This window comes from Drosophila albomicans, chromosome 2R (assembly GCF_009650485.2).
Source record: "Drosophila albomicans strain 15112-1751.03 chromosome 2R, ASM965048v2, whole genome shotgun sequence".
Taxonomy (NCBI): domain Eukaryota; kingdom Metazoa; phylum Arthropoda; class Insecta; order Diptera; family Drosophilidae; genus Drosophila; species Drosophila albomicans.
In genome coordinates, this window is record NC_047631.2 from 4,696,896 (window position 1) to 4,709,354 (window position 12,459).

The 12,459-nt window shown below is 35.2% G+C and overlaps 2 protein-coding genes across 2 annotated transcripts; one reads left to right on the forward strand and one right to left on the reverse strand.

The window, feature by feature from the left end:
* Position 1: 1 nt before the first annotated feature.
* On the reverse strand, positions 2 to 1,353 carry LOC117576242 (Golgi-associated plant pathogenesis-related protein 1). Its single transcript, XM_034260861.2, has 6 exons — positions 1,192 to 1,353; positions 1,001 to 1,129; positions 727 to 941; positions 579 to 668; positions 436 to 523; positions 2 to 374 (listed from the first exon to the last, which is right to left on the reverse strand). The coding sequence occupies exons 1-5, from the start codon at positions 1,240 to 1,242 to the stop codon at positions 442 to 444; spliced, it is 567 nt and encodes a 188-aa protein (XP_034116752.2). The 5' UTR covers positions 1,243 to 1,353; the 3' UTR covers positions 2 to 374; positions 436 to 441.
* A 9,815-nt stretch (positions 1,354 to 11,168) lies between these two features.
* On the forward strand, positions 11,169 to 12,229 carry LOC117573831 (uncharacterized). The gene has a single exon (XM_034257263.1). It carries the CDS (start codon positions 11,306 to 11,308, stop codon positions 12,209 to 12,211), a length of 906 nt encoding a protein of 301 aa, XP_034113154.1. The 5' UTR covers positions 11,169 to 11,305; the 3' UTR covers positions 12,212 to 12,229.
* The last annotated feature ends 230 nt before the right edge of the window (positions 12,230 to 12,459 follow it).

The window sequence follows — 12,459 nt, forward strand, 5'->3', positions numbered from 1 at the left end:
GAAACATTGTTTTCTTATCTGAATTTCGAATTTGGAGTGTGAGTAAATGTGTGAGTACATGTTGGCTCGCATTATAAATTTACTAGTAACACAAATGATTATGCCCACTAAAACGTGTTCGTGGAGATATTATAGTTGATTTTCTTTATTTCTTTACGAAAATAAAATAATTTTATTATGATTTCAATATTTGTTAGTTATTAATTGTGCATAGAAAACACATAAAATTTGGTCATTTGCCTTACTAAAAACTTTTTTATGCGAGCTGACAGTTTAAAATATTTGTTTACACTTGTACGAAATTTAACAGAAATATTGTAAAATTGTAGTCCTCGTTAACATTTTCCAGACACGACCAAGCAGTTTTAAAAATGCTGTCAAAAATATGAAAATTAATGTCAAGATAAAGCTTTAAAACAAAGACTTGCGCTGCACATTCAATCATTGTGAGATGTGTCCACAGATTATTAGAATCACTGAAGTATAAATAAGATACTTGGCATGTTCATGTAATGATCTAGAACTAAAATCAGAGTTATAATTAAAATTTGGTAAATAAAAATGTGAAGAACACATACCGATTGGGCTTAGGAACATTTTCTTTAAACTCGCCCGCCATATTACCTTGTGGCTTGTATCGTGCAACAACGAAACTGATACCCTTAGAACTAAAAATATAAAATGATCAGCATTTTGTGTAATAATTTTACCACAAACTATACATACTTGGTATAAGTACCAATGCCCAACGTCTTTGAAGACTTCCAAATTAGCTGCGTAAAGTGACCAGTACTAGGTGAGTATTTTGCTTTGCCATAATCGTAATCCTTTTCTTCGTTATACCAGTCTTTGACACAACTTACAGGATCTGAGCTTGTATAGCAAAGATTTTCACCATATGGGCCTTCTGAATGCTTGAGAGTATCTAAATCAGCTAGTTCCTAATATTTAAAGTAATATTGAAAGAATCATTTAAATAATATTTAATAATAAATCCAACCTTTGCATAACTTTTACAATCGCTATTTAATCCTGAATCGAGTGACAGTGAAGGACAGCCATGTTTAGAACGGTATTTGTTATGAGAATCCAAAGCCTCATTTTCAAAACTAGCTCGTGCTTGGAAAATCTAAGAAGGTAATAAGAATATTACGGGATTTGAAACACATTTTAATTAAATTTGAAACTTACACAAATGAGGAAAGTTAAAGTCCAAATAATCCAAATGTTGTCTATATACATTTTGTTTAATTTTGATCTACAGTCAAATGTTAATTGTAATTTTAAACAGTTTTTGTGATTTTCTTTTTTTTCAATGGTTGCTTTTTTGAATAACTTTTGGACCAATAGTAAAATCGACTGGGCAAAATATTAGTGCTGTTTATGATATGTGAAATGACGAAAATTTTAATTTATTAGATAATATATTTTATATTACCATTTTTTTTTTTTTAACTTATGCAAAACAATTCGTTTATAAATTCTCAATTTATATTACAATATTTCTCCAAAAGTGTCAACAAAGAATAACTTCAGAATTAAATTAATTGACTAAATAGGGTTATTTATTGTATTAAATAAATAATACTAACAACTTTGTTTCTTATTCCGAATAAGTACTACTGCACTGCAAAGCCTTTGAGATGGGTTTCTTATCTATTTACTTTAACACTTCTTAATTTAATTTGTCAGCTCGCAATGTATGCACTCTTTCACGATCGCTCACTAAATCCCAAACCCTTAGTTGACAGGCAAGCTTTAACCTCGTGATTATGTATAACTTCTGCTTCTCAGTACGGAGCTTACGCTGTGCAGGCCAGAGCTTTCGCTCTCTGTTTTCTGCTTTACCATGATACAATTATACAAGGTAGCAGTGCTGCCAACTTTTGACCAGCAAAAAAAGCTGTTTTTGACGGAATGAATGGAGAAAAAAGCTCAAAAAAATTATAAAAAAATCAAAAAAAAAAAGCTAAAAACAAATGTTTAAAAAAAAAGAAAAAAAATGTCTTCAAAAATAACAATATATTAAGTTCATTTTTGTTTAAAAGATAAAGATTTGTATTATTTTATCGTTATCTCCTTAGTCTGTCTCATTTGCGTATGACATATAAGTGCCTATCATCTGCAGACGCACTTCATAGTCGACGCAGCATTTTCCCATCCGTCACAATCCGATTCTCTATATTACAATAAAAATAAATAGAGTATATCTTTTGCTTGAAATTAATACTTTAACTTATGCTTAGAATGCATTCCTTAAATTGGATTTAATTAGGTTAACCTGACAAATAGCCAGAAATCGCGTATGACCAGGGCAAACACAATATTTGGAGGGCCACAGTTGCCAACTCAAAAAATCTCCGGTTTTCACCAGAATCTTTAAAGACCAAAATTTGTTTGTGTTGCTGATGTTGGTCCACTTGATCAAATTGAAATGGTAACACTAAGCGAGTGATGAAATTAGCGTATTTCGAGAAAACAATCGATACGCCAACACATTTTCTGGATTGTTTATAAGTGACTATCGTAAAGCTGCTACTTTTCCATATTTTGTACTTTTTGTACTTTTGTGTTAAAAACACAAAAAAAAGTTGGGAAAAAGCCAACAGAATTTCTAAAAAAGCTAGAATTCCCGCTTTTAACAATTCCCGCAATTCACAAATTTTTCCCGCATTTAGCCTTCAAAAAAGCCAGTTTTGACGGGAAAAAAATCCAAATTGGCAGCACTGCAAGGTAGTGCCGTCGGAAAAAGCTCTCCCTCTTTAAACATAACAATGAGTGCGAGTGAAAGAGTCTCAGCACAGCAGTGTGAGCGAGACGAGAATGATTTGCGCATTAACCCTTAGACGATGATATTAATATTTACATATTTTGAAGCTAATATTAATGTCTTTTTGACATACATATTTCTAAAATGTATGTTGTTTATGAATAATATTAACAGTATATATGAGAATTCTCTAATACTGGAAATGTTTTAATTCTATCCGTATCTACGGCATACATTGGAAAATGTCATTTTGCACAAGGGTTAATTGACGAAAAAAATTCGTCCGCAGACAACCTCTTGCGTCGAAAAACGAATGCGTACTGACGAAAGCTTTTTCCGACGGCACTACTTTGTATATTTGTATCATGGTGCTATCGATCGCAAACGTTGCTTGCAGTTCTGAGCTCCAAAGCGCCGAGTTTGAATCTAAATATTGAGGAGTTTGTAAAGGGCTGTCTTTATATTACACACATACGTAATATTGTAATAGTTTATTCAAATATTTCCTTTTAGTTTGCCAATAAGTACCAAACGCAATCTTGTAATTAAGTCGATATATGTACATACCAAGAGCCGTAAACATTCCTGCCCAAAATTATACAACAGTTTTGTAAAGTTTTGTTTATTTGCTCGTAGCAGAATAGGAAAACGAAAAGAAGCGAAATAAAGTATAAAGAGCAATAGCACAAAGAGTACTGCACAAAATGTGATATTTTTGACTCTGACGGTAAAAAAGCACACGCGCTTCAATTTGAGCTAGATTGCACGTGTATCAAAAGTATACGACACATTTCATTACTTTATTTATGAATTATTATCGACGATTAATAGTTAATAACGTCGCCTTGCGCTTTTGAAACTTCAAAAATTCTTTCAAAGTAACTAAGACCCGTAGTAAGTATGCATTTTTTCTACACAAAAGTAACTTATACAATTTGTATCTGATCACAAACAAATTTTCAGGAATCATAAAGACTATGAACAGAAAAATGCGGACAGACTGAGAGACGGACATGGTTATGGTTACCCTTCTACCCTATGGGTATCGGGTATTATAACCTATAAACCATAACAATGTCCGTCTCTCAGTCTGTCCGCATTTTTCTATAATAAATATACTAATATAAATATACTATAAATATGTGATTTACCGGAAATTACTGTACAAGTTACCTTAACGATAAGTTTTGATAACATGAAAGTTGTTGTTGTTGTCAAAAATTTTGAAAAACGCGATTACGTAGTATATCGACAGCCCGCAACTGAGGTGTCGCAGAGTGTGTGTGAGAAATCAACAAAAATTGACGCGCAATGGTCGATTATTTCTGATAAAAGTTATGTATAGTAAGCTTCAGAACATTATATTTGCCATTACGTAACAGTGTAAATGAGTTTCTTCACGAGACGATAAGAGTAGTTCCGAAGATGATGCGAAGATCGTTGTTCACCATTATAGTCTGAAGAAATTGTTTTTTTTTTTCAATTCCAATTTGTTTTATATGTCAATAAAAATACTTAATACATTATAATAGAATTTTAATATCTAATTTAAAATATTTTCATAAGACATAGTAGGAATTTTTATTTATTTATTTTTTCAAGTTCAATTTTGTGCTTATCAATCGCATTTCTGTCGTATGATATATGATGTATATTAAATGATTGCCTCGTAACATGAGACATAACTTGCGGTATTCAGCCATTTACAATTTACGGTTAATGCATTTTTGCATTAAGGTCCTTAAATGTACATCACGTTGCCATCTGGCGTTTGAGTGGCTGACGAATTACCCAGAAAGCTAACCATGTGGTTGCTGTTAGCCACTATGATGAGATCACAGCTCGCGGAAACGGTTGTGGGGGACGGTGTTGTGTGATGTGGTATGGAGTGTGTTGTAGCTCTCCAATTATTTTGGAGCTAGTGCGCAGACAGTACAGAGGATAATGTGATGCGTTCATATCGTCAACGACAGCAGGATAACTCTATTAGTACCACACCCACAGACGCGAGCACACACACACACACACACACACACACTCACATGCATGTGGTACATTCGCACTCACTAGCTGTCAGATATTAAATTTTTTGCCAGTGCACTGCCAGTGCGTACAGTTGCGCCAATAAAAGATGGTGAGCAGCCAAGTCTCGCGCCAGTGTCCTGGGATTGACAGCTTCAATGTGCACACACTCTCTCTGTCTCTGTGTGTGTGTGTGTGTGTGGTCTGGTTGTGTGTATATGAAGGATGGATGAGTTGTTGCCGCAACGTATGTAGCTGATGCTTTGGGCCATCATTGTTGACAACAATATCAGCGATAGCAACTGCACCAACAACAACAAAAACAAACACAAGCAACAATGCCAACAGCAACAACTGTTGGAACTGTTGGCTAAAACGCGGTTGCCAGTTGGCTGTGGCAACTGCTGCAACTTACTTTGTCCTCCGCTGGGTTTGGTTGTAAAATGTCAATTTGGGCCCGTGACGAAGATTTATTGTGTGCAGCGATTCAGTTTGATAGGCGTGTTTAAATATCCCATTCACCCTCTTCTATCAATATCTACCATCGGCAACTGTGAGTATGCATCGCATTAGCATACACGCGGGCGCAGCAAACTTCATTCCGATATACTCCATATCGCGGTGTGCTCAAGTGACTAACTTCAGAAATGACTATTAAGGGGCTGCCCATATATTACGTAATCACGTTTCTCGTGATTTCTGATCTCCTTCCTCATATAATACAAAGTAATTCACCAAATGATTACGTAATCATACAAAAAAATTTTAAATTTTTAATTTCACTGCTTTAATTTTTGGGTTCTCCAAACGAAGCTGTAATTCAATTTCAATATCATGTATTTTTAGAACTTGTCGTATCTTTCTACACGCTGAGATCATCTTCCTTACAACGTCTTTGCATCCTTTGTCGCCCAGCCATGCGATGAAGTGCTTTCTTTGCTGGACAGTTTCTCGAATGTACTTTTATGAATTTTGCATGCTGATTTTTGGGATACAAGCAACATATTTTACCATGGCGTTTTTATACCCGCTACCCATAGGGTAGAAGGGTATTATAACTTTGTGCCGGCAGGAAATGTATGTAACAGGTAGAACGAGGCATCTCCGACCCTATAAAGTATATATATTCATGATCAGCGTCAACAGCCGAGACGATCTAGCCATGTCCGTCTGTCCGTCTGTGTGTCTGTGTGTCTGTCCGTCTGTCCGTCCGTCCGTATGAACACCTAGATCTCAGAGACTATAAGAGATAGAGCTATAATTTTTTTTCGACAGCATTTGTTATGTTTGCACGCAGATCAAGTTTGTTTCAAATTTTTGCCACGCCCTCTTCCGCCCCCGTAAATCAAAAAAATCGAATAACAAGCGTAATTTAAAAGCTAGAGTTGCGGATTTTGGTATAAACAATAATAACTATAGTATTTATGATCCCTGAAAATTTGGTTGCGATCAGATAAAAATTGTCGAAGTTATTAAAGAAATACTTTTGTATGGGCAAAAACGCCTACTTACTAGGGGTCTAATTTGCTTTGGCCGACAATCTGGTATATTGTGCCGTCTATGGTATATTTTGAATGCGGTACTATATCGATATACCAAATATACCATGTGGTATATTTTTTAGTATTTTTAGTATATTTGCTATATTTTTTATAATAATACCCCAAAATATATTTTTAGTATGTTTGTAGTATAATTGGTATGTTTTGAGAATAATACCGCAAAATATATTGCTTTTATTCAAAATGGGTAGCGGGTATCTCACAGTCGAGCACTCTCGACTGTAGCTTTCTTACTTGTTTTAGTTGGTTCTGAACTGACGAACAATAAAAGTTGTTGGGAATCTGGAAAAAAGAAAAGAATATTAGCATATTTAATAAATGTTAGAGATGATATATTTGTTGTCTTCATTTCGCGAAATCATGTGAGATCTGCATTGCATTATATAAATGTATTACAGGTGGAAAACTATCGATGGCACTATCGGGACTATCGATGGATGGACACTATCGACACGCTCTCGATAGCGGCGCGCACTCTCGATAGTGGACAATCGCTATTGTCGATATTTTTTCAAATTTCTTTGTATCCTCCATATCCATATCCTCCATAGAGTCGGAGAGGGTCTTCAGCAAAGCAGGACAAATCATTTCAAATAGGCGTACAAAATTATTGGTTGAAATAAATATATAAATAAGGTAAACCTAAAAAATAAAAATTCATATTATTTGAATAATAGTTATTTATTATTTTTAGATAAAGATTGGAGAATCCATTTCATATTCTCATACTTTAAACAAATATGGATTATTTTAAAAACTTATTAAATTATTTTCTTTTACTGCACTATCGACAGCTATCGACGATAGATTTTCCTTGCTATCGTCGATAGTTGATAGTTGGCGCATCTTGTATGTTTTTCACTCTATAGTATATACTGAGTGTAGTACCATATCAATATACCAAATATACATTTTCGAATATTTTTGGTATTTTTGTTGTATATCAATTTAGTATGTTAAAAAAATTCCGCAATATTTTGCTTTTATTCAAAATGGGTAGCGGGTATCTCACAGTCGAGCACACTCGACTGTAGATTTCTTACTTGTTTTGAGCTTAGTTTATCAATAAGTTCTCATATTGTTATATCGATAGTTCCTAATTATATGGTCCTATGCGTTTTAGGGTTCCAGCCCTGGGTAATTGATTAATAGAGACTGAAACCGATATGTAAAAGCTAGTCGATGTAAAATAAAATACGACACTGTGCCGACTTTAGAGAAGGGAGACAACGCACGCGGAAAAAAGTTGAATAGTGCAATTAAGAAAAATTGAAAGAATATAAATAAAGCAACATATACGGAAAGCTAACCTCCTGACTACAGAAAACCCTTACAAGATTTGAAATGTGTATTTCGTGACTCGTCGGATTTAAACTTTCAAGGGATGCTATCGTCGAACCTGGACCTTGTGCTCTGAAAACAAATTGACACGATAGCATGCTTTTTGGTTGAATGCGGCAATTCAATATAAGTTGTTAGTTGAAAAGCTAGTCGGGGATTTGGCTGAAACTAAACTAATTTCGCCCAAATCGAACAGCGTCGACACCCGTTTGGCTGGAGATTTTCCGCGTGTGTTCCGATTTTCCGAGTGTCAATTTTACTTTTTTTTGTGTTTTCGCTCGTTTGTTGTCGAAACTTTGGCTCTTGCCGTTGTTTTGGCCTCGTCAAAGCCGCAGTCTGCGTAACAGTTAAGCCAACCAGATGGCCCCAGAACCACACTCACACTTCCATTCACCATTCACCATCCACTGTCCACTGTCCACTATCCACCTTCCACCATCCAGCATTCAACATCCACGTGGACACACATGATGCCCAAGAGGCAGCCGTGACCGACATTCGATGAATTGACCAATGCAACTTGTTATTTTTGTGTGCAACAGTGCGTTTCATTTGCTGCCCAGTTAGTGAAAGGGGATGGGAGAGGAAGGAAGGTTGAGCAGCGTGGAGCATGGAGAATGGTGAGTAGGTGAATTGAGGGGGCGAGGAGCACTTTAGAAAGTTTTCCGTTTTTGCTAGTTTTTCTGCCATTCGACAGCCAACGTCTGTTTCACCTGCTTTGTTGCTTTTGCTGTTTCTGTTGTTGTTGTTTGTTTGCGTATTATTGCCTCTGGGTGGGAAATTGTTTGTTTGTGTCTTGTGCGTGTATGTGAGTGTACGTGTGCGTGTTTTTATATTCGTGTGCGCAGGTGAGCATGAATTTAACGCTGACAATTGTGATTTTCATGTGGATGAAAGAGGCAATGGTGGCGTTGGGAGCACAGGGAGCCGGAGGCCCAAAGGTTTTAATTAGATTTTACTTCATTTTCAGCTGTCATTTAACCCAACGCGCACAACGTCCTTCCAACCATTCACAGTGCCAGGCTTATTCTTGTGCCTTTTGTTGTCGATGTGGTTTTTATTGTTAACTTTTTATATGCCGTATGTATAAAAATTGATTGAAAGCGGTAGAGTCAAAGAGAGCAAGAGAGAGAGAGAAAAAGCTGAAGACAGCTCTGCATGTCATGAGCGAAAAGAAATTAATTATGTAAACGAAATTAGTTTTTATTTGCCGCTTTGCGGATTCTCTTATTGTGTTTTTGTATCCTATACTGCAAAGAAATGAATGAGAGGACGCTTGTTCGATTGGAATCATTGAAATTTCTACGATATTTGATATATTATATTTTTTTAAATTCTATTAAATAAAGCTTTACAGTCTTCACACATCTTCGATATGAGCAGCTTTGTTAACTGACACAAATTATGTAACACAATACAACGTTGCACAACTTTCCAAAGGGTATTTCAAAAGCACATCCAAATTAAAAATTAAAAGTGTCAAAAAAGTGGGATGCCAATTGTTTTGTTCAAATTGCAGCGTTTCAGAGTGTCAAAAAAGTGGGATGCCAATTGTTTTGTTCAAATTGCAGCGTTTCAGAGATATCCCCTTAGCATGAATAACGTTTTATAAAATACAGAGGAATTTACATAGGTACATTATAATAGCAATATAATAATAACAATATAATATTTTTAAACACTAAAGAAATTTGTCTTTTCTCACAAAATTCTCTAATATTATTCATAAGTTTTCTGACACCCGACAAATTTCAATGGATGACTAACTTTTTCGTATATTTCATAGTACTGTATATTAAAAATATTTTATTTCCCATTCGTAATATAATAACAATAAAGTTTTAATCAAGTGTGCTTGACTGTGAATACCAGGTAGTAATATACCAAATAATAGTAAAGTATCCCATGTAGTACAAAATATCCCAGATTGTCAACCAAAACAACTAAAACCCGACTGCAACAGCCGTTTTTGTCATATAAAAATATTTCTTAAGTAACTTCTAGAATTTCTTCTCGACTTAGGTTTGAATAAATGCAAATAAAGTTTCATATTGTTGTCAGTTTTTAACAATATCTAATATTCAACGATTCAATAAATAAAACGCACTTAAAACTCACATAGAAAATTTATTTTTTGTTGTTAATTTTCCCTTTATAAAATTAATTTGCAGAAACTAACCAGACTCTTTTATAATATACATATGCTACAATTTCTATGCAATGGTTCTCAATTTTTACTATCAACATAATCAGCTTCCGGTGGGCCTCTTAAAAGTCACATTAAATATGTTTGTTGTTAGCATTAAGTTCAATTATGAAGATGAATTGTTGCAGGTGCATCTGAGCCTGCATTGTGTGTGTACCTTAAGCGGTTGGCGTACTCATGAGTTTACCAGTTGAACTTTGCAGTCTACTCCTTCTTCACCATCCCCATTACCTCTTATGTGTTTGTTTTGTTGAGCTGCGCCCTGGGTTAAGTGCTCCTTAAGCTCTTTTGTAAATGTCAACCATTGTGAACCGCACATTGCCATGGGCAGCTGCTCCTCCATATACTAACAAACTGGTCTTCAATATGGGCTAGACGAACCTAATTAGTTTAATCGAAACTAATCTGTGTGGGGAGTTAAATTATTCTGAGCCACAGTTTAGTTTGGCTGAGACTTACTTTCTAGCCTCTGCCACCAAGGAAATAACATTTAAATGGGAAGGAAAGATGGTTATTATTATATTCATATTAGAGGGTGATGTGACGTTTAAACTGTACGTAACTCGGATATAAGTAAATAAAATTAAAATAAAAAACATTTGAAAGTAAAAAACAATCTTTGTACTCTCGGCTAAATTTACTTACCTGTTACTTATATTTCCTGAAGGTACAAAGTTATAATACTCATATAATACATGAGTGGCGGATATAATTATCGAATAACAAGAGTAATATCGTAAATATAATAATATTTACAATTTTTATGATTACTTTTTTGTTACTATCATATAAAAATTGTAGAAGTTTTTTAATAAATTTTGTATAGACAGAAACACCTACTTACTACGGGTCTAAGTTGCCTTGGGTGACAATCTGATATATTATGCACTCTATGGATTATTTTTATTGTTGTACTATATCAATATATAAAATGTAGCCTTTGATATATTTATGAACCTTTTGGTATATTAATTCGGGATACTTAAAAATAAATACCGCACTATTTTGATAGCTGGTATCTCACAGTCGACGACACTCGACAGTAGTTTTCTTACTTGTTATTTTATTTCAATGACCGATCTATTTATATTATCAAAGAGAGCGAATTCACATTACAACCTATCAACTTATTTATTTTATTTTATACAATGCGAAATACGTAATTTGAGTAATTGGAAATAACATAAAACTGATCATATTTCGTATAAAACCTTTTATAACATTGAACTATTACTTACCTAAAAATCATTCACAATTTATTGAACAATATTCATAAAATATCATAGTAGTTTTCTCTATTAAACAAAAATAACTCAAACAAAATTGTATTGCAGTAATTTTATGTGGCTAGTTGTACTACACTAATCTTTAATATAGAGTCCAAATTCTAGCCTTCTTACAGTGATGGATAAGGAAACCTCTTCAGTTTCTGGGATAACAACCTGCAGAGCCAAGGGTCTGCCATTGTGTGAGCCTAAGACAACCACATTAAACGAGGAAATAAAACCTTTTGTGAAAATTGAACAACCAGCACCGGCGAAAACTATTCTTTGTGATTGTGCGTTAGATGACGACTCAACAGCGTTGGAGTCTGAGGATGAAAACAGTTTGAAAGAACCGTCGACCATTGACGATCAACTTCAAGTCGAGGATATCGAAGAGGAGTTATCAAAACAGAAGCAGCGAGTTCAACTAATCGATAACATTTACGACTTGAATACACCCTATTGCCCCATTGGGGATCCTTGTGTGGACATGGAGATTGAGATCAATAAGTACAAAGTGCACCCAGAGATTCTTGAACTGCAGCGAAATAATCACAAGCTTCGACAGCAACTGCAGGAAATGCAACAGTGTTGCACAGCATCGGATATCATTGTTAAAAGCCTACTGAAAAGTATAAGTCGAGACATGGAGACGGTTGCCCAACTGAAAAGTCGCTTTGGTAAAGTCGACTCCTTCAAGCGAAACTTGGAATATGAACGGATGCTTTGCGGTCAGCGTTATCGATACTTAATGCGAGAGATGTACGACTGGGATCAATGTAATTGGTATATTCAGAATAAACTGAAGGAAGCAGAGAAAGAACACGTGAAACATGTTGCTCGGATCGATTACAAGGATCCGAAACATGAAGCTATCGATAGGCTCAATCAAGCGAAGCTGGACATCAAAGAAGTGCACGATGCCATGTACAAAAGTACGGGGAGTCCAAGGAACAGAGAAAGCTCTGAGGTCTATCCCCAATTGGGCTCTGAAATTTCCGCGTTTCTACAGCGCAACGAACAGCTCTTTAAGGAATCGCATTAAACCGAAATCTGTTTGAAATTGTTCAATTTGTCATAAGATATAGAAGGGATGGGATGTAATGTGATGGTAGGGAAGAGGGTTTGGAAGACACACCATAAGGCGACAACGGTCGACCTACCGTTTTGGAGTTCATTTGCATTTGAGAATAAGTGTGTTGAAAGCAATGTTGGAGGGGGGTTGGTAGGGGCTACGACAGATTTTGGGGCAACAACACGAAACGCCTTGATTATCTTGTTGGCTTTGCTGGG

Excerpts from the sequence above, each read along its gene's own strand:
- LOC117576242 (XM_034260861.2), bottom strand. The coding sequence starts at position 1,242 with ATGTATATAGACAACATTTGGATTATTTGGACTTTAACTTTCCTCATT. Across the intron at positions 1,130-1,191 it reads CTTTAACTTTCCTCATTTGT|ATTTTCCAAGCACGAGCTAG; the intron begins GTAAGTTTCAAA and ends TTACCTTCTTAG. Across the intron at positions 524-578 it reads AATGTTCCTAAGCCCAATCG|TTCTAGATCATTACATGAAC; the intron begins GTATGTGTTCTT and ends CTCTGATTTTAG.
- LOC117573831 (XM_034257263.1), top strand. The coding sequence starts at position 11,306 with ATGGATAAGGAAACCTCTTCAGTTTCTGGGATAACAACCTGCAGAGCC.